The 23124-nt window shown below is 36.6% G+C and overlaps 1 protein-coding gene across 1 annotated transcript in view; it reads right to left on the reverse strand.

The window, feature by feature from the left end:
• LOC147391413 (MraZ) overlaps positions 1-23124 on the reverse strand; it is an 80034-nt gene that overhangs the window by 45544 nt on the left and 11366 nt on the right. The window contains exons 4-8 of the mRNA XM_086458225.1: positions 15096-15304; positions 8117-8236; positions 1937-2065; positions 1713-1838; positions 701-756 (exon numbers count right to left, since the gene is read on the reverse strand). Coding sequence (XP_086314351.1) covers positions 701-756; positions 1713-1838; positions 1937-2065; positions 8117-8236; positions 15096-15304 — 640 coding nt within the window. The remainder of the gene's footprint in view (positions 1-700; positions 757-1712; positions 1839-1936; positions 2066-8116; positions 8237-15095; positions 15305-23124) is intronic.

Consider the following 23124-nt stretch of genomic DNA (forward strand, 5'->3'; position numbering starts at 1 on the left):
AAGATTAAGCTTTAGATCTGGGAGAACTTGGGCGTGTAGACACGAAAAAGAAGACCAAACTTGAAGAAATCGCTTTGATTGATAAGAAAAAAAAAAAAAAAGTGTACTTGTGTGAGAGATATGGGGTTCAAGGTAGATGAGCCTATGAAGTTATATCACAATAATCCAGCTGCCTCACACATTGCTAGTAAACTAGTGCAATCAAAGAATAAAATATATCAAAGTAGATTGTCATTGTATTTGGGACAAAGTTGCCTGTAACAAAATTTCTTCTCCGATATTGGATATGTGAATTAATGGCTATGTTTCACCAAGTGGGATGTAATCAGTTGGATTGGTTCGTCTTCTAGTCCGGCATTGATGGTATCCATGATCTCACTCCACTTTGAGAGGAAATGTTAGAATCATGTTTAGATCAGATTTATTTATGTTAAATCAATTTAGTTTATATTAAGATTAGTCTAGGAATTCAAGTTAATAATTTATAAGTGGCATAGTTTTAATTAATTGAAGAGTGTCCAATATTAAATACAGAGGAGTCATGTATGACACTGCACACGTTCTCCTTTCTTGGTTCTGTCCCTTTTTAATCAAAATATTACTTGATTTTTGTTCTAATGAGACCCTAACTCCAATTCTTAACATTACATAACTGAAACAAATCTGCACTCACAAAATAGGAATGGAATTGCTTACTTACATATTTCTACCAATATCCTCATCTATTGGAGCCTGAAGTAAGGAACCTGGCCCAACCTATTCAACATAAAAAAAGAGATGTTTTAAAGGGTATAAGATTCTATTAAAAAAAATATATACAGCCAAGCAGAGTGAGGAGACCAACCTATTGAAAAAGGAAGGAAATAAAGAGTGAAAAAAGAGAAAATAATAAGGATAACAATGATATAATAATAATAATAATAATTAATAATTGTTAGGAGTAATAAGTTATTAGTAGTAGGGGTATATGTTTAATTTCATTTTATGTTAGAGTTAATATATATATATGGGGCCGATGGTTAGGGTTGGAGTCACTTTGACTCCTCCCATGTTTTCCCCATTCTTCTTTTCTCTCCTCAAACTCTTATTCTGCATGGTATCGGAGCACATCGTGAAATAAGGTTTGATTTTTCCTCTCTCTTTTTTTCATCTTTTCTTCCATGTTTGCTCTTAATTATGGAAAATCAGATGTTCTTGATCTGATTGAAGCTTATGACTTTGTTGGTGTTTAAATCCTTTATGAATAGGATCGTTTTTTTTTTTTTGTCATGAGTGCATGTATGCCTTCATGTGATCAAGTCTCTAAAAAGCCCTTTGTGGACCCACATACTTGGATTGAGAAGGATGGCACCAAAGTACCATTCCATCACCCATTTCCTCCATTGACTAATGCATTTTAACTTTTAAAGCATTAAAGTTGATGTACAGTAAAGATATCTGGAATTTGACTCATTTCCTATAAATAAATACCTCTAGTCTTAGTCTCAAATGTAAAGATCAAGGCTTTTCAAGGTTGAAATTATTACAAGCTTAAGAGCATCTTTCTGTAAACCTCGTAGTTATTAATCAGTGTTACCATTTCAAAACAAGATGCAGTGTTGGACTGTTTAAAGGAAGTTCTCCAATAATAATTAAAAAAAGTTTTAGGGAAACGCATGATATACTGATCTAACAAAAGAAAAATTAGCGAGACCTATTTACAAACTTCTTACACTTATGTTATAAAATAGTGACAGGGAAAGTCGCTGGCCTTTGATTGCATCACCCTGACCGGTCAACTGCAAAAGCCCTTGACCATAGAGACCCAAGTTTGCATTGGAACTAATGATGGAATTTTCCTGTCAAAGAAAAGAAGATGATCACAGCCTAAGCTTAGAGATGAAACAGAATAAGGAAGTTTACATTAGACATATGGGTAAGGTTGAAGTCACCATACCCTGAGAACAATTAGATTTCTAACTTCAAGAACAGATGTGGCAACATTAGTGTTTCCTCCACCATCAATCTGAATTTCGGAGTTCCACATGAGTAACATTTTTACAGCCAATCTGAATGCACCGTACACCTTCATGCATAAGAAGAACCCTTCAGACGACCAACAATGAAAAGGATAACATTTTTTGTCCACTATTACATGAAATTTGGCTTATTTATGCAAGGATAGATATTTTAGAAGATAACATATTCTTAAAAAGAAATAAATGTTACATTGTACTAAATTAATACTCGCCAAATTTAAATCGGTTAGATGGTACCAGAATGAGTGGCATAAAATATGAATATGTGAAAGGATGAGCCAAAATGTACTAGAAAAGTAGGAGAGGCAATGGAGCTGGTCAGATCCAAAAACCCACCCAGTCAATGTATTTATCATCAACACAGTCTTCAACTGAGGATCCAATTTTAAATTAGGTCGCATATGGATTCAAATATATTGGATTCAATTCAAATCCAGATAGTACTTGGATCCAGGTCTAGGATCTACTCGGATTCTTAATATCACATAACCACCCTTAATTCTTTTTAGTTATATTCTATTGAAAATAATGTATTTTATTAAGAGTTTTCTATTTATTTATATGTAACGGCAATTATGTCCATTCACACATTACTTACTATAAATATCTGTCCAGCTCTCATTATGAAACTTGACAATTACTCTTCACAATTCTTCTTGGTATCAAAGCTTCTTAGAGGACCCATTGACCTCTCCTTGGGGTCTTCGAGTCTTGAAGCCTTAAATCTTCTCTCCTCTCCTTTTTTCTCTTCTTCCTATCAACACCTCAGATCTTGAAGACCTAATAACCTAACAAAAGCTTCATTAGGAGGTCTCCCCTTTGGGGGTTCTTTTTTCTGAGTCATGATCCCTTAATTGCATGTTGCAATAAGGATTGTTCTCATTTTCACATGCTGTGATTTTCCACGCTAAGTTTATACCTTATAATAGGGTTTTCTGCCTTTCGATAGACTTTTTTGGTCTATCCCCAGCCTGTGTCTCTTCTAGGGTTCATTGATCTGTTTTGTGCCTATGGTGGCCTGCAACAGCAGTTTGGTGGCTAATTTGGTGGTTTACGACAATGCTGGTGGCTGCTTGGGGACCTGAGATAGCACCACAGACATGTTGGGAGACTTGCGATGGCTTGTAACAGCAATAAACTGATGCTGGGTGACCTGAGACAGCAAGGGAGGCATCCTTGGTGACCTGCGACAGCACCATGATCGTTTTTTACAGTAATAAACAGGTCTGCACAACACCACAGCCTTGTTTGGTGGTCTACTACAGTATCGATGGCTGCTTGGGGACCTGTGACAGCACCACAGATCTGTTGGGAGGCCTGCGGTGGCTTGTGACAGCACTAAACTGCTGCTGGGTGACTTGCCACAGCAAGGGAGGCATCCTTGGTGACCTGCGACAACAACATGATCATTTTTGGTTGCCTGCGACTAGGCTGATAGTTGTGCTTTGGGTTCTCGCAACCTAAGTGTATGTTAATTTGATTATACATTCTTCCTCATCAAATTATAGTCTTTCTACACTTGATTATTGGTCTTCTTTTTATCCATTTGTCGTTAAAAGTTATGATATCACATCAGTCTTGACCTTGGATCATGAGACTCTATTTGGGAAGTAAAGGCAAATCTGGATGGTTTTTTGGTACTATTACTACTCGTTGTGACCAATGGGGGACGTAGTTATAGTCGAGGGAGTAGTTTTATTTGCAATCTTTGTGGGAAGACAGTCCATGAGAAGATCCAATGCTTTCCGCTCTTTCCTCATATGTTGAGTTGTACTACAACTCCTTCGTTTGGGCATTATGCTCCCCGTGATGCCACTGTGGATTCCTCACTCATTCCCACTGTCTCTCCTGGCACTATTGATTTACAGAAACTTCAATCCCAGATTGCCACTTCTGTTCGTAATCAAATCCGTACTTGCTCAGTGACCTTTTTTCCTATTCACTGTACTTTTCAGAACCTGACTTCAAGGAAGATTTTTAGCAAGGGATACGATAAGGATGGGCTATACCTGTTTGGATCTCCGCATACTGTTGCTCCGGCCTCTATGCTATCCTCTTTTGGGAGTCATACTTTTTCTTCTTAGTTCTTAGATTTGTAGTTTGCTCGGTTAGGATATGTTAATTTTCAACACTTACTTATGTTCTTTATTTCCTACTTTAAAAAATTCTTGTAGTGGGTATAAGTTTCAGTGTTCTGTGTGTGAGCTCTCCAAACATACTTGTACTTCATATATCCCTCGCTTGCATCGGTATGTTTGATTTAGTTCATTATGATGTATGCAGGCCTTCCCTTATTACTGCTTTTACTGGTTATCGGTATTATGTAACATTTATCGATGACTATTTTCGTTGTACTTGGGTATATTTGATGCGATCTTGGTCTAAAGTACTTTTTATTTTTGTTTACTTTCCTAAAATGATTCAAACCCGATACAACAATCACTGTTAAAGCTCTTCGGTCTGATAATAGAGGTGAATATGTTTCTGATGGGATTCGCTCTCACCTTCATGAGCATGGTATACCTCACTAATTGACCTGTCCCTACAATCCTGAGTAGAGCAGGGTGGCGAAACGCAAGAACTGCCACCTTATGAACATTGTCTGTTGCCGTCTTCAAGGCATGCATATTCCTAAGTTATATTGGAACATGGCAGTCCTCACTGCGGTTTTTCTTCTTAACCGTGTTCTGAGTCGCAACCTTAGGGGAACAGGTGCCTCTTCATGTTCTTCGCCCTGATAGCACCCTCTTTCCGATTCAACGTAAAGTTTTTAGGTGCATTACTTTGTTCAGGACCACACCCCTCATCGCACAAAATTAGATGACACAGCCATTCAGTGTGTTTTCTTGGGCTACTCATCCATGTCAAAGGGGTATCGATGTTATGATCTTATTTCTCACCATGTCATACATTCTATGGATGTCACTTTCTTTGAAATTGTTCCCTACTTTCGTGCCACATCTTCTTTACAGAAGTCTTTTCCTTTGTAAAACTCTTCTTATGCTCACTCTCCTATAGTGTTGCCTTCTCTAGTCTTCTCTCCAGCTTAGCCAACACTTAAGCTTTACTCTCGTCGCCCTTGCCCTCTCTAACCTTACTAACCTCCTCCTTGGACTTAGGTATATTATCTCCTACCCCTGCTCTTATCCTATTTTTTCTGACTCTCACTTACCTATTGTACTTCACAAAGGTAAGCGGGGGTGTGTTACTGATCATCTTATTGTCAAGTTTGTTTCCTATCAGGAACTCTCTCCTTCTTATCAAGCCTACCTTGCCACCATTGCTTCTATTAGAGTTCCCTAATCTATTTCAGAAACTTTTTGAGATCCTCAATGAACTGCAACTATGATTACTGAAATGGATGCTTTGTTAAATAATCATACCTGGGAGCTTGTTTCCCTTCCCTCTGGGGAGCGAACTGTTGATCAATATAAGGCCCGCCTACTTCCTAAGAGATTTACGTAGACTCCAGTAAAGGATTTTGGTGCTACAATTCCTCATGTAGCTAAACTTTTTATTGTTCACCTTCTTATATCTTTAGCTACATGTCACTCATGGCCTATTCACCAACTCGACATGAAGAATGCCTTTCTAAATGGTGATCTAACTGAGGTTATCTATATGGACCTCCCTCATGGATTTCGTCTTTAGGGGGAGTATTCTAGGAAAGTATGTCGCCTTCTCAAATCTTTGTATAGTCTGAAGTAGTCTCTGCGAGCCTGATTTCAGCGTTTTTCTGAGGTTATTTTAGCTATGGAGTTTTTCAGATGCCACTCAGATCATACATGCTTTATTCGTCGAGGATTGAATGGCCGTTACAACATTGTTTTGATTTATGTGGATGATATTATCCTAATTGAAGATGATGCACAATGAATTGACGGAGTTAAGATGTTATTGAGTCATGCTTTTGAGTTTAAGTACTTGGGAATAGAAGTGGTCCGCTCTCACCGTGGTATTTCTATCTCAGCACAAATACACATTGGATCTTTTTTAGGACTCTAGTAAACTTGGTTGTCGTCCAGTTTCCTCTCCTATAGATCAGAATCATCGCCTTCATGTCGAATCTGGTGATCTATTATTTGATCCTTCTTTTTTCAAAGACTCCTAGGCCGTCTGATTTATCTGACTAACACTAGACCGGATTTGAACTTTTGAGGTTAGTGTGGTTAGCCAGTTCATGCATGTTCGACGCACTTCTCATCTTGATGTTGTTTATCGTATTTTTTACTACTTGAAGTCACGTTCTAATCTTGGACTATTCTACTCGTCTACTGCTCAACCTCATTTGTCCTGCTTCATTGATGCTGATTATGCTGATTCTCTTACAAATAGGAGATCTACCTCTGATTTATGTATTTTCCATGATGGTAGCCTGATCTCGTGGAAAAGTAAGAAACAGAGTGGTTTCCCGATCTTCTGTTGAAGCTTAGTATCGTGCTATGGCCCTTAGTATATGTGATCTTATTTGGTTTCTATATTTGCTGACAGAGCTGAGATTTCCTGTCTCTAGTTCTTCCACTTTGTTTTGTGACAAGTCTGCTATTATACTTGTTTCTGGGTCAATTCTTCACGAAAGAAGCATATAGAGGTTGATGTTCACTTTCTCAAGGAAAAAATTCAATCTGGTGCTCTTCAGACAATTTTTATATCTTCTTTAGATCAGCTTACCGACATACTTACGAAGTCTGTTGGTTCTTCTATCACTAACTCATCTTGTCAAGCTAGGCTTAATTGATATATTTGCTCCAGCTTGAGGGGGAGTATTGAAAATAATGTAATTTATTATGAGTTTTCTATTTATTTCTATATAAGGGCATTTATGTCCATTCACACATTAGTTATTATAAATATCTGTCAAGCTCTCATTATGAAACTTGACAATTACTCTTCACAATTCTTCTATTCCTCCTTAACCATAAAAATATCACGGATATATAATATTCTTGACCACAAGAAATTGTAAAATCTCACATTGATTCAACTGTTAACCTTAAATAACTAAATTGTCTTCTTATCTCCCTTTCTAAACCTATACCCTTATCTCCTATTTGTTACCTAATGTCATGTCTCCTTCCCTCCTAAAATTTTCATCTCATCTTTTTTTTTCCCTATCAATCCAACCACAACATTACAAGGACAAGAGAAGAACAAAAACTCTAACCTAGTATTTTATTGTCCACTTTGCAAATGAAAAAATTCACAAAATCCAAATACATAAGGTAGCCAAGAAGGTTCAGAATAACTAACTCTAGGTGAAGATGAAGACCATTGAGAAAACCCTTAATTCATTCCCTTCAAGATGCCAAATTCTTTCATTTTCAAGCTATTTCATGGAAAATATCAAGTATTGTAAATCAGAAGGATTCTTTATTTGCCTTGGATCTCGGCGTTGACATTGTCAATCATATAGAGATTTGACCTCTAGAGTTGTGGACCCTTCACCTGATGATTCCTACCACAGTAGGCATAAGCAAGCTAAAGCGGGGATGTGTTACATGTATGCCTGAGGAAGAAGTGTTGAGTGCATGTGCCTGCCCTCAAATCTGACCCTAACCTGATAACCAACCTAGTAGCTCTCAGCATGGATTTCTACACATGGGTCAAACCGAACTCAGCTATAGCCCCTGTGCTTGTTGAAAGAAAGAACAAAAAGGTTTCGAAAGGTCTTAAAAGAAAAGGAAAAAAAAAACAGACAGGTTATCAAAATAGTTTGATTTATAAAAGGAATAATGAAAAGCTTGCAAAAATAAATCCAATCAATTCCTAGATCTAAGTCAGTTCTGGATCTGGATACAGACTAATTTCTAAGAATCTGTTGGGCCTAGCCATTCCTAGACCTGACCCAAACATTCCATTTCACACCCTAATATAAAGTTAGTGATTCCAATTAGAAAGGAATGCCATAAAAAAAATAACAAAGAGAGACCAATGACTTTCAGTGGCTGAACAACCAACAAAAAGGTAGAATCATCTTAACATAATAGTAGATTTAGGTAATCAAAGGTGGAGTGCCCTAATCTACTTTGAGAAGTTTGTTAAAAAAACACTACTCTCTTTTGACTAACATTACAAAGAAAGTCACAGTAGTTGCATACCTTTATGATGGAATCACTCATTAAAAGCTCTTCCGCAACAAGTTCAAATTCAGAGACTGGATGGTCATCCAACCCAAAGCTGATGGTGCTGCCATAGAGAATACTGATCTGGCCTCTGACCTATATAACCACCCAAGAATTTAACACAAGATTTAGAAAAGTGGCTCTTCGAGTGAAACAGAACAAACACCAAAACAATGCAAGAAGTAATCTTACAAACTTCGAAGTATTAGGCATCTCGGCCTTAAATTTAAGAGGCCAAGCTGTAAAGAAAAACTTTTTGAGCATATGAAATGATTAAATTATCTACACCTTGATCCCCAGTTTCATGTCAATGTAAGAAATAATTGAACCCAAAATCAGTTTAAATACTTAGGTGGTGTTTGATTCCGCTTTCAAACCGCGCTTTTGGTGGGTTCAAAACACACTTCTATGCCGTGATTACCATTTGTTATGAAAGAACGGGTTAAATTTCAACTTTTTCAAACACGGTTTGGTCAAACGGGTATTATGCACTTTCAAAATATGCGTTTGCGGGAGAAGCAGACACCATAAAAACGGTTCATGTAAATTGACAAAAATAACCTTTAAAAAATAATGAAAATATGTTGGGTATCCCAAATCTTATATCCCGTTCCTCGATCAAACTCATTCCTCGTCTGTTTTCATCGAAACACTACTAGATCTGTTCTCATTTGATTCATATCTTAAATTGATGGCAACAACCATCGTCGACAACTCCGATCAAGTGCCAAACTATAGGTAAGATGCATCCCAACTGTATTTGAAGAACCCTAATATATTTTTCAATTTAAAGCGTCAGTTATGTTGATTTAAGCACCTTAATTGTATGTTCTTCTTCAAAAATTGATAGATCATATTTTCCATTAGATTCATACCTTGGATCGACTAAAACAACCATCGTCAACTTCGATCAACTGCCGAACTACGAGTATGTTCTTCTTAAATGGTTTCTTGTCTATGGAATCTGAACTCTGGTGGTGGTTTCTTGTGCATGAAATCTGAAATTTGTTTAGTTTAATTGATGAAAAAATCTGAAATTTGGTGGTTGATTATAGTTTGATTGACGAAAAAATCTGAAAATTTTAGTTTGATTAATGAAAAAAATCTGAACTTTTTAGTTTGATTGATAAAAAATATGAAATTTTGTGGTTTATTCTAGTTTGAGTGATGAAAAAATCTGAAATTTGTTGGTACACTTATCAAAAGCTGAAATGAACCACCAATATTTGGTTTGATGTATATTAATCTTGGTTTGATTGATGAAAGACTCTAAAATTTGTTGACCAACTTATCAAAAACCGAAATGAACCACCAATATTTGGTTTAATGTGTATTAATCTTGGTTCGATTGATGAAATTTGGTGATTTATTTTGGTTTGATCAGTGAAAAAATCTGAAATTTGTTGGTTAATTTCCTTAAATATAAATGCTCTCAATCTATTTTCATATAATTGATTCTTAAATAGGATTTAATGGGTTTTTTAGAATCATTTTGTACTTTTGTCAGATGGAAGACAACAATTCATAGGGTGTGAAAGCAAATTGGACACCCAAACAACTTGAAGTTTTGGTCAAGATATGCTACGGATTAGTTAAGAATGGCAGGAGACCTCATAAAGTTCTTCACAAGATTGCCTATGGAATCCTAATGAGGGAGTTAAAAAAAAATTGGTGTTTAATATGATAGAGGGCAAATGAAGAACAAATGGGATAGATAAAAAGGCAGTTGGGGACATTGGAATACAATTTGCTTGAATATTGGCGTGACTCATGATCCCAACACCAGCACGTTAGATGCAACCGAGTGGTGGGATGGGTGGTTAGAGGTATATAATGTTAGTGTTTTTTTTTGAAATTTTATATCTTTATATAATTTAGGGTTAATATTTTTTTTATAGCATCATCCGAAAGATGCAGTATTCCGAGCGAAGCTTATGAAGTTTGTGAAGGAATTGAATTTCATCTTTTGAGGCACATATGCTAATGGTGGGTGGATGTGGTCACCTGCATCTGGGACAATGCCATATACAAGTAGATCATGAGCTTATGAGGATAACCTTGATGAGGAAGATCTTTTTTATTTTTTTGCTAAGCAAGGTTAATGGTTAGCATAAGAAGGGATTCAAGGGGTTTGAACCTAAGACCTTGGGAACAACCTCCACAAGGTCTTACCACTTAACTAAATGGTCCTTCTTAAAATTGTTTTAAACAAGACGATCGATATTATGCCATCAAGACAAAACCCTCGGAGTCTCAACACCTCTGGCCCTAACTCTTAATGATGTCGACGAGTTTAAGGATAATGCTACCCCTACTGTACCCACACCCACAGAACTCGTTTATTACAGAGGTGAAATTACTCCAGAACCTCAAGGTTTTAGACAGAAGATGACTACTGCTATGCGATTTGGCCAGACACTGGATAGGCTCGCAAATGTGGTTCACACCCAAACATTTGCTACTAGCAAGCATGTTAAAACATCCAATATTCAAGAGTACATTGACTTCTTGGACCAGCTAACAAATGTTACCCCCAACGGTAATCTCTATCGTTTTGCGTTGAAGATGTATGTGAAGAACAAAGAATTTAGGGAGGTTTTTTGTGGGTTACGATCAACAGTTATTCGTCGTGAGTGGTTGGAGGACGAGATGACTGATTTTCTGGTTGGACGGTAGTTCTTTTTTTTCATGGACATGTCTATATAACTTTTTGTGTTTATTTGACACCCTACCTATAGAGTGCAGTATACTTTTATTTCATTATGCACTTATAGAGTGCAATATACTCTGATTGCAACTTGCACCTATAGGGTGCAACATACTATGGTTACATTTTGCACCAATAAGATTCAATATAATTTATGTTGGATGGATATTTGATTTATACTTTCTATGTTTAATTGATATTATTATCTATACTTTTTGTTGAAAATGGTAGGTGATGATATTATTATCTATGTTTTTTGTTGTATGTGGTGGACCTTATTATTTGTGCTTTCTATGTTGCGTACAGGTCATATGGATTCAGATGGTGATACCATTGATACTATCAATTCAGTCGAGGAAACAAAGTCTCTCGATCCAAGTGTTTTAAATTTAATCACGACGAAAGCGATCATGGGTTTTTTTTCATTATGAGAACTGACTTGTGCAGGATACACTCAATGGTAATCCTATGACGTGTCACCAACTATTTAAAATGGAAAGACATATCTTTATGAATCTGTGTACCATTTTGGAGGAGTGAGATCTACTAAAGATGGAACGATAGGTTATCACTCAAGAACAAGTAGCGATGTTCTTATTGATAATAAGACACAATTAAAGAAAAAGAATACTTGCAAATCGATTTGATCACTCACTTCAAACGGTTAGCAAGTATTTCAACATACTTCAAATAGTTAATTCATGCGTTCTTTTACTTTATACAGACATATAGAGTCTTTTGAGTGGGCAGATGAAGTTAACATTATTGATGATAATGTCATTCAAGGTAAAATAGTGAATGCAAAGAAAAAGAATGACAATTACATGATGTATACATTTATGGGATGCATATTTTTCATGTTTTTATATATTTCAATTCTAGTTATGATATTAGCTATAGTTATTATGTTTAAATGATGCTAGAATACAATTGTACTGTATGAGATGCTATGTGGATGTATTATGTGTATTATGCAGGTATTTTTTTATCAAGGTAAATTTTCATAAGTCAATTTCTAAGAGAAGATGCTATCGAAATTTCGAAAGAATTATAATATTTATAATTTTTTCTAAATTAACATTAACTAATTGTTTTCATTATTTTATAATATTTTAATCAAAATAATAAATATATATGTCATTTATTAATTATTTTTATAATTTTTAATATCAAATTATTAAATTTATATATATTTAGTATAATTGTATATTTATCGGGGTCATTCTGTTTAATTCAATGCATCCTGGGTACATTATTAACATTAATAGAATTCTGGTCATTTTACCAAAATAGAGCAGAATCCAACAAATGTATCAAATAACAATTACCAGATTCTAGTAAACAACACAATAGTTTTACAGGACTCTATCAAACAAGCTTTTTCATAGTTCCACTTTTTATAGTTGTTTCCAGTTGCAGAATTTGACAGCAAAAGTTGACAACATTATCAAACGGACCCTTACATAAAGATATTCTAAAAATGTATGTTGTTTTTATTAAAAAGCTCATAATGACGTGCCCAAAACAAGTAGTAGTCATGCAAGGAAGAAAAGATAGTATAGGATACATGATTTGCATGTCAAAATATACCAATATAAGAAAATTTAAACTTTCCAATAACTTTAGGGCATGAGTTGTTTTTGGCTAATAGAGTAGCAGATAAAACCTTTTTTTTTACTCGTATAGAAATTTTATTAATGAGAAAAGAAAGTTGAGGCCAAGGTGGCCCCTACAAAAAAAAGCAATAAAAACAAAAGAAACAAAACAACATACAAGCCGGACCCCAAGAAACTACTCATTACAAAGCTCATCCTATGTAAACAAAATCTAAAAGACTCCACCAAAATCCTTGTCCAGTAGCAGATAAAACTTGCAGAAAGAAAATTTAAAAAATGATTTCTTGAGGAGACAATAATTCTTCATAATGACACTTCTCTAGGATACACTATACATGAAGATTTGAACCAACACATCAGCCAACAGTTGAACTTAGATTATATCATTTTATACAGTTTGGTAAGAAATGTTTTAAAATTATAAAAAAAAAAAAAAATGAGTGAGGAAAGGTCATCCCCTACATGAAAAGAAGATCTCAGATCCCTTTAGGCCTGAGTAGTCTAACACACACAAAGTATGGGAAATTTCATTGAAGAAAATAAAAAGGGAAAGGAAATGAAAGAGGATATAAAATCGTTATATCCGTATATGGCTATATGGCAAGAAGTATGGGTAGAGGCACATCAGGTTGTCAAGAATAGAGGTTGGTAAAGCATGCTAGCGGGGAGGGCTATGTTTGCTCCGGAGTCTGCAGGTAGGCGCAATACTAGACAGAGACTACCACAAACATGTTAGGAACTGTTGTTGGACTTGGAAGAGAGTTGATGTCAAACAGGGAACTTCATCCAAGAGATCTCATGGATGGGTTGAGTACGGCTGTGTTCCAATGATGGAAGACCTGCAAGTCAAAGACAATGATATGGCTAGTGATTTGGTGCCAGGTATAATACTTAAAAGAGGTAGTAGATCTAAGATTGGTGCATTCATGGAGAGCAGGACAAGGTTTCAACAAAGGGTTAGTCTTAGAAAACTCTCATTGGATTACTCTTTAAGGTCTGACAAGGTTCATAAGGTCCAATTTTGGGTACGCAGCATGAGCTTGGAAGGATCAGTAAATAGGCAGCGAAAGTCAAAGTTTCAACATACACCTAACCACATTCAATACCAATCATATAGGTGTCAATGCACAAGTGGATTATCTGATTTCAATTTGAGTGAAAAAATGAGGGGTACATTTTCGTACAATTTCTACTACAGTGCAATCAAAATGGGAGTCATCCGATTTTTGCACAAGAGTACTGATCAAATAGACATGCATCTTAATGCACTCCAGACACCAAATGAAGGGTGTCAAACAACTATGCTCACAAAGGAAAAATGTCCTTAGAATCATATTTGGCGTCGAGCTCACCGGATCTCCTTTTATAGATGACGCTAAGGACACAAGCGAAACGAATCACAAATTGTCTCTTGGCGTATATTATGAGGATGAGGACTGCCAGTCTTGTAAATTTATGGACCTTAAAATTTTGGTTCGTTATCATCCTAGTGAGGAGTTTGTAAATTGGGCATCCACACCCCCAAGTGAAGGTCACCCCTACAAGTAGAGATCCAATATTTTTCCCAGATAAGTCTAGTTCCTTCGAAGTCCATCAAAGGCCTCCCACTGAGCCATTTTCAAGGAGTTTCAACTCAATAGAAGTTGTAGAGATCATCCAGAGTGTGCAACCACAATTTGACCTCAACAACAGGGTGTTGCGAAAGAGAAAAATACTAACAACAAAAATGACCTGCGGTGTAATGGGTTATGGTTTCCATCAGGAATCCCAGTTTTGGTTGTGGACTTGTGGAATATTTGATAGTCCTGAAAAGGAATGCAAAAGGATACGTTCTTATACAATGCTCTCTTGCTTCTGAGATCTGGTCTTACCTTGTGTCTTTATTCTATTACTCCAAATGTTTCTCTGGATCTGTTTATCCTTGTTCGAAAGTTGGCAATTATGTGCTTTGCCGGCTGAAAAAGGATATTATGCTTTTTAACCCCTTTTATTGTTTGTTGGGACCTTAGGAAGCAATGAAAAAAAAAATTATTTGAAGAGAAGGAGCAATCGTTTTCAGAAATGATTATTACCATCATCAGTTTGTTGTTTTTCTAGTGCAAACTGTTTAAGAAATGTGGGGAATTCTTTTTTGAAGTTCTCTTATTTAGATGGAACTCCATTGTAGTCTAGAGGTCCAAGGGTCCTAGTTGTAATGGATGATCATTTGACCATATTTTCTTCGTTATTAATAGAAATTTCATTATACATTTCAAAATAAAAAGTAAAAGGGGAAGTTTGATAAGGTGAGGTCTGGAAGGTCTATATCAGATGGATAAGGATGATGAGATGAATTGATCAGTAATAGTAAGAACTTGAGAAAATCCAAATTTAGTATAGAAATTCAGAGTTGGCAATGAGATATGAGTGGGAATGATAGCAGAATCGTAGGTTCTTCTCAATGAAGGTGAATATATTTTCTTGGAATGTAAGATGTAGGTGGTAGGGACAGATGTTATGGATTTTTTGCCACCTAAACATCATGCATTTTTTCTTCTTACTTTCCAATAACAAGTTACTGCCCATAACTTTTAATAGAACAAGTTTGTAATCAAAGATGACAAAAAAGTGGAAAGAGACTAGATTTAATTACCTGAATTCTGGTCCAAAGCAGAGGAACCAAAACTTTTGCATTGTTTTCCACATAAACATTTGACCAAATTGGGCCAAGAGGAAAATCCAGCAAAGGAGTTTCTGTTTGTGTTGTAACATTGTCATTGCTAACTCTTAGACTCAGCAATGTTGAATCAAATATAGTACCTGCCGCACCAGCATTCCCAGGACAACCAATACTCTCACCACCTAATACAACAAAAGATGGATCATGAAGTACAAAGCCTAATTATCAGAAAGTTCAATATGTCAAAAAGAGAATTACCTGAAAATAAAAAGGCATTTAACATAAATATTTTATTCTTTTTTGCTAAGCACGCAAGGGATTAGTGGTTAATGGAGGTGAAGATGGGTTCAACAGGATTTGAACCTAGGTCATGGGATCAACTCTCCTCAAGCCTCTACCACTTAGCTATGTGGACACAAACAAGTCAAGCGGTAACCCCATAGTACTAAGTTATTAACAACATATTTGCAGACCCTAGAAATGGCCTATGATCTTCACAATCACTCCAAGACCTATGGATTACATGTTGGGAATGGAATTCTAATTATTAACATGTTGACTCTGTTCCTTCAAAGTTCAAACCTCTTCACATTTTTCTTTCTAAAATGCGAACTTTTCCCCTATTAAAGCCCTAATACCAAAGCCACAATCTTATTTTATGTTTATAAGTATACAATTTTATTAAAGAAAAGAGGTGTGGTCGAGGTGACCAAGTTGAAAGCGAAGCCAACATACACTACACCAGACCAACCATAGAAGCACAATTATACAGTATAGACCCAATCCCATCTTCCTATAAAATCTTCAAGAAGATGCTGTTGGATTCCTCCAAATTTTATACCAACCAGCCACAGAAAACACCAAAACCGTAGACTGGAACAAACAATAAAGAATTGATAAATAGTGCAAGTAAGGCGAAAAGGACGAGCAAACCCTAGCAAAATTGAATTTTGTGATTTTGCATTAAACATTGCATTGTCTATAGAATGAGTGTAGCAAAGATATTGAGATGGATGAGTGATAAGACTACGAAAAACAAAATCAGAAATGGGTATATCTTAGGAAATTCAGAAATAGCCCCATTATGAGATAGAATAACGGAAATTCATTTGAGATGGTTCTGGCGAGTAATACAAAGTGAGGAGCTCTTTGCCGCAATTCGAAGGATATAAAGGACGAGAGAAAGCCAAGGGAAAAGCCCTCGCTGACACCTTCCTACATGGTAATCATGGTAGGGAAGGTGCTATCATAGTGAGAGGATGCAAGGTGGAGTCCTAACATCCCTACTAGATGTTTGAGTGTCTCTTTACATCCACAATGGGTTCCCGCTAAGGGAAGGGCACTTTCAGAGTCTTACCTCATGCACATCCTAACCTGATAACCTATTTATGTTGGATGAGTATTTTGGTTCTTTCATGCCAATTTTATATCTAAATGAAAGTACCTTGGGCATGTAAAGAAGAGGAAGCTTCTCTGGAATCCCAGTATGCCGACACTGTTTGCTCTTTCTCCCTATGTGATGCAGAATCTAGTTGCTTCGAATCCCCTCCCCACCCTTTTTTTCTTAGGACTATCAAATGGGCAGGCTTAGTTGAGCTCTAACCCAACCTTAAAGATGTGGGTCGTGCCCTATTCCAGCCATGTTTCCCTGGTGGGCCGGTGTTGGACAAGCTCTCTCGGCCTAATAGGTCAGGCCCATTCTTGGCAAAACTGATTTTTTTTTCTTTTTTTGGGACAACTAGGGACTTGAACAATATCTTTAGAAGTATTGATGTAGTCGAGAATAATTCATGTTGGAGCATATGCCATAATACCTATATTAGATTGAGATGACCCATACTAGCGAAAATGGTGGATTGATTCCGCCACAATATTGCAAAGGTGATGGAATTGTTGAGTGTATATTTTCCTCCACTCTCGGGTGTGTCATACCCCAGTTAAGTCCTGTGACCCTCTTATATTCATAGTTCTCCCCTTCTCCAACAGATCGGTCTTTCGGAGTAATTAGTTGGTTAACATGGTATTAGAGCGCTAGATTTATATAGGTCACGGGTTCAAATCTATACATCCTTACAGGTGAGGGGGAGTGTTGAGTGTTATTTTCCTCCACTCTCGAGTGTGTCATACCCCAGTTAAGTCCCATGACCCTCTTATATTCATAGTTCTCCCCTTCTCTGACAGATCGGTCTTTTGGAGTAGTTGGTTGGTTAACAGGAATCAACCCAAGGAAAATTGTGGACAATGCACAATCTTACATCTTCACAAGGATCACTAGTAAAAAGAAGGTTAAGTCTTCTATTCTATCTACCTATAAAAAAAAGTCTTCTATTCTATCCTAAGAACTTGAAATTCAGGTGTCTTTATAGGGAGATGACAAGGATCTGTTTGTTGCAACATAAAATACAAGGATCACATCGAGCACACAGTGATCGAACAAGACACAAAGGTGGCGCTATTAAAAAAAAAAAACTGTGTTGAAATGCTTGTGAAAAAACAATATAGCTTAAGCTTAGGCAGTCGAGCAGTTGCCTCACATCTGAAGAAAAATGTCCAATGCATGCAATCTTAATCTAGAACCCGTCTGTGCATAGGCTGAACCAAGTTGTACCTTACTTGCTTCAACATATTGAATCCGATGTTCAATGCTATCATCATCACCACGACCACCTGATATTGGGTTTGGCAACATGAGTCCTATTTCTCCATTCAACATTACCTTAAACCATGTCTTCAGTCTACGTGTCTTCATAACTTTTCTTACTACATCATCCATGTCATTTCACAAGATCATATGAGCTAATCTCAAATGCTTTGTTATATGCTTTAAAACTATTCCTGACCTTTGTACCAGCTTGAGTAAGAATTGAAAAGGTAGGATTTGTGGATAAATATGCATTTTGCATGGGGTCCCAGATTGGAAATGCTAATTCTAACCTTTTCTTGACAAGTAAAATTTCATTAACAAAGAAGGTCAAGGAGACCAACAAAAGATACCAGCACAAAACACATTGCCCACCCCAACCACTACTTGGTAGAAACGCTACATATCCAATCCCATCTACCCAAAAAGCCTTCAAAGAAAACCCCCTTAAACAGTTTACACCATGGAGGGGAAAACCCAAAATTGAAATTATAATTTCCTGTAGTGATTGTTCTTGATTCTCAAAAATATGATAATTTCTCTCCTTCCAAATACCCCTGTCAATAAGGGCACTAAACTCTATAGAATTTTCTTGGCAGCCAAGTAGGACACCGCCAAAAATAAATAAATATATAACCAACCTCCAATAAGGAACCAATGGAGTATGGACAACATCCCACAATACCAAAGTGGGAGAGAAGGTCAGATAAAAACTTGATAGACACCCTATAATGAACGACAAAACGACGAATAGACTCCGCATAACGTTTACACATGTAGCAGAAGTTCAACACCAATAGAACCTGCCAATCACATTGTCTGTAGTGCGGATTTTTCTTGAAACTGCCAACCACACAAAAAAGAGGCATTTGGTGGGCCTTTTGGGCCCTTGTCGGAATAGAAGGATGCAACTAATGGAAGCAGCTGAACCAAAGAGTTGAAAAGAGTTACTCCAGAATAACCCATTTCTACTAACAACCCACAGCCATTGATCTTCATCCTCCGGGAATAAGGCAACTTATCAAATACTACTAACCAATTTCGAGATTGAGACTATCTCCCAGTTACCAACCCTCTTAAACTCGAAATCCCAAGATATATTTGAGCCTAAGTGCCTCGGAAAGGATAGAATCAGCAATGCTTTTTTTTTTTTTTTTTTGAGACAGACCAAACAGATTAGGAAGTTAGTCCATAAGAGCAGGGGTATCAATGAGTCAGTTCCAGTGCAGTTCCTAAGGTACTTAGAACCAGAATCATTATATTTTCTCGGTTTCAGTTCTTGTTGGTTCTGGTTCTAAAATAAATATAGCTGGAACTGCCAAGAAACACAGGTACCCATGGTTCCAGTTCTCAAGAATCAAATGAGAAAAAAATATTTCAAATTATTATAAAACCTTTTCTCCTTTAAAAAAATTAGTATATTATCTACAAAACTATCAACTTGATTATAATTTGTTCTACTAAAGGCATGAGTTAATGATTTTATTTTCAAAAATTAAAATTTATCTTCTTTATAAGTAACAAACTTTTAGAAGAGTGGTCCATTTTAAGCTCCAATGCATAGTTTATATGGAAAATTGAAGAGCTTTAAATAACATTTATTAAGTTTAAAATGAAAGATAATCTTAAATCATTAATAGTATAAAAAGAATTGACAAAATAAATTGGTTCCAGGTACCCATCGTATAGGACCTAACGGTTCCAGTTCCATTTCAGACCTGACTCTAATCGACTTCAATAAAAAAGGAACCGGAACCGGAATTTTCAATTCCGGTTAAATGGGTACCCATTGACACCCCTACATGGAAGACCTGCACTAACAATCATCCCAAAATCAGATTCTATCCCTATATGCCACTCTAAACACAATTTTCTTTCATAACTCATATTCTACTTCGACAATGTATTTCCAAACCCCTACATAAGAGGGGAAGAACTGCACTAACAATCATCCCAAATCTGATTCTATCCCTATACACCACTCTAAACACAATTTTCTTTCAAAACTCATATTGTACTTCGACAGTGCATTTCCAAACCCCACACCCATACAACGACAAAACTCATATTGTACTTCGCCAATGCATTTCCAAACCCCACACCCATACAATGACAAAACTCAGATTCTTTCCCTATACGCCACTCTAAGCACAATTTTCTTTCAAAACTCATATTGTACTTCGACAATGCATTTCTAAACCCCGCACCCATACAACGACCTCACCACCCCACTTTTTTTTTGGTAAATAAAATTTTTATCATTGTAAAAGTCAGCCGAGGTGACCAGCAAGAAAAACAAAAGCCCCCAAGCACCACTACTCAATAGAAATACAACAAACCCACTCCCATCTACCAATAGAGTCTTCGAGAAAAAAAAAGCCCTAAACCCTTAAAGATCTTACCCAAAACACAAAAAAAATCATAATAGAGATTATTATGTCTAGCTCGAAATGATCCTTGTCGTTAAAGACTTGGCTATTCCTCACAAAATCCTCTTAGAGGTCAAGAAAGCACTTCCTAGCCATACCTCATCTCCCCAAACTTAGTTTTGATCACGCTCCTCCATAAACTCTCAAGATCAAATCCAAACCTCCATAACCACTTCCCAAGCATTGCAGTGTTCATTTATTTATTGTAGGGAAAACCCAACCTCCAAAACTTCTTTGCAGAACAAATGCACCTCCACTTCACAAGATGGAATTTACTTGCCCCCTCCTTCTCCTGTCACATAAAACCCAGAAGAGCTTATCCAACTTTAGTTCCACACATTTTGGGATTTAAAACAAAGACAGGAAATATATTGGAATGTTGGCCAACATGTTCCTTATAAAAATCATCTTTGCCCCCATCTTTGAAAAGTACATTGCTTTCCAAAAAGTTCAACCTTTAACTCACCCTCTCAATAAACAAATCCCAAATTACCTTATTATTATACGATGCACCCGGAGGTAAACCCAAATAAGATGGAAGAAAAGTACCACCTGACACTACACCAGTGCCGCCAATAACTCCACATCATTAACTCTACCAACTACAAAATTTTACATTTCTAAAGATACAAAGTCAAACTAAGCATGGTCTCAAAACCTACGAGAGGCCTAGTAATGAACCTTACTTGGTCTAAAAAGGCATCAACGAACACAAGGGTATCATCCGCATACTGAAGATGCGAGACCAATGGCCCAACTGACCCATTGAAAAACCTGACAAGCTCCCATTTATAATTTCCTTTGATAGCATTCTTCTCAAAGCTTGGACGATATTGATAAACAAGATGAAAGATAATAGGTTTCCTTGCCTGAGACCCCTAGAATTTATGAAGAAACCAGTTGTAGACCCATTAATGAGAATAGAAAAAGGAGAGGGAAGAAACGAATATCATTACCCAACTCATCCATTTTGCCCCAAATCCATTTTCCTAACATATATCTTAGAAATTTTCAACTAACATGGTCATAAACTCAATCAAGGTCAATCTTAGACATAAACCCCGCTCACCAAATTTGATCCTTTAATCAATTCATTCACCATGAGGATTGAGGATTCCATATAAGGTGTCTCCCCCTCACAAAAGCACCTTGAGTTGACCTGATAAACCATGGCATCAAGGATGTAATCCTCACTGCAAGTAACTTGGAGATAATTTTGCAAGTGTCCCCCACCAAACTAATCAACCTCAAGTATGATCTCTTCTATCCCCCCCCCCCCCCCCCCCCCCCCCCCAAACTTCATAGAGATCAAAGCCACAAAGGTGCGATTTGAAACATGATAAAAAAAATTCTTATTAGAGAAGTCACAAACAACAACCATCAAATCCTCTTTTATGTTTTCCCATCAAACTTTGAAGAATGCCTTAGAGAACCCATCCAAACCTAGTGCTTTATCTCTACTCATACCTACTATGGTCCGAAATATTCTTTGTCCTCCATGGACCTTTATGACAATATGCATTACTCTAACAAAATCCTTTCAAACTCCAATTGGTCTAAAGGGGATCTACTTGGAAAATCCTCTGGGTACAACTTTTTGTAGAACTCAACCACACCATTCTTGATGATTTTCGTGTCCTTTCGCCACAACCCATCAACCTTTTAACTTTGAAATGATGGCTCATCCTTCTATGGTAACTAACCATCCTATGGAAAAATTGTGTTGTTATCATCACTCTTTGACCACTTCACTATTGATTTTTGTCTCCATTTCACCTCTTCCGTTGCCACTATTCTTTAAAACTCGCCTTAAGATTGACTCTAGATATTCTTTGCTCAGTTGAAAGGCCCCTCTTTCCTCTCTCATATCTAGCACCTCAATCTCATCTAACACCTCTTTTACTTCCACCAGCCCAAATGTTTTTTTATTACCAAACCATGAGATTTTTCCTTAATAGCTTTCAGTTTGTGCTTGAACACAATACCCAACCATGAGATTTTTCCTCTCTCCTATCTAGCTTTCAGTTTTCCACCACTCCTGAATCATCTATGTGAAGATATGGTATTGGAGCCACATGTTCTCAAATTAGAAAGAGATCGGGCAACTCCTAACAAGCCCTCCTTCCCACAAGTGGTTGACTTTATGGAAGAAAAAGCACTTGCCAAAAAAAAAGACTACTCCAAAAAAGGGAAGATGCTCTAGAATTTTCTTTTGTTTGGAGTTTGCTCTTTGGAAGGGAATGAACAATGGGATCTCTTTGAAAAATAGAGGAGTCAATTGAGGTTATTGTCTTGGAGATAGGCTTTCATTTCTCTAGGTCCTCCATCTGTCAAGACTTCAAGCAATGCAAATTCAAAGATACAACAAAAATAATTGTATCTTTGTTTTTCTAGGGCTTTAGTGATCTTTTCTTTCACTAGCGCTTTTTAATCCCTTGTCTAGTTTTCTCTCTTTTTTTAACAAAATTTCGTTTACTAAGCGAAAAAGATGGGACAATGGGGAGGAGACTCACAAATGAAATCTTGTAGAAGTAAACAAACCTGAACTTGTGGTTGACAAAACCGACTATAGTTTTCCTTGATTGTGGAAAATGACTTTGTTAAGCAAGGGGAGACAAATCATGATTAAGGGATCAAGGCCATGGTTTTAGTAATAGAGGTGTCAATAGAAATCAATAGAGGTAATATGCCATTTTCAACAAGAAAGTACTATTGTTCTTTCTTTCTTTCTTTTTGTTCTTTTTTTTTTTGTAACCACCATTGTTCTTTCTCTAGCCCTAACTACTATGGATTCCACTTTGAAACCAACCAACTGCAGGCAGGGATAGACTGCACTTTTTACAGCCCACTTGGAGAAGCAATTTTTGATCAAATGGACCAAAAATAGGGATAAGATGCAAGTAAGCCAATCATGAGTGGGAAGAAGTAATGC

The sequence above is a fragment of the Akebia trifoliata genome, chromosome 11, assembly GCF_017979445.1.
Source record: "Akebia trifoliata isolate Shusen 1 chromosome 11, ASM1797944v1, whole genome shotgun sequence".
Taxonomy (NCBI): domain Eukaryota; kingdom Viridiplantae; phylum Streptophyta; class Magnoliopsida; order Ranunculales; family Lardizabalaceae; genus Akebia; species Akebia trifoliata.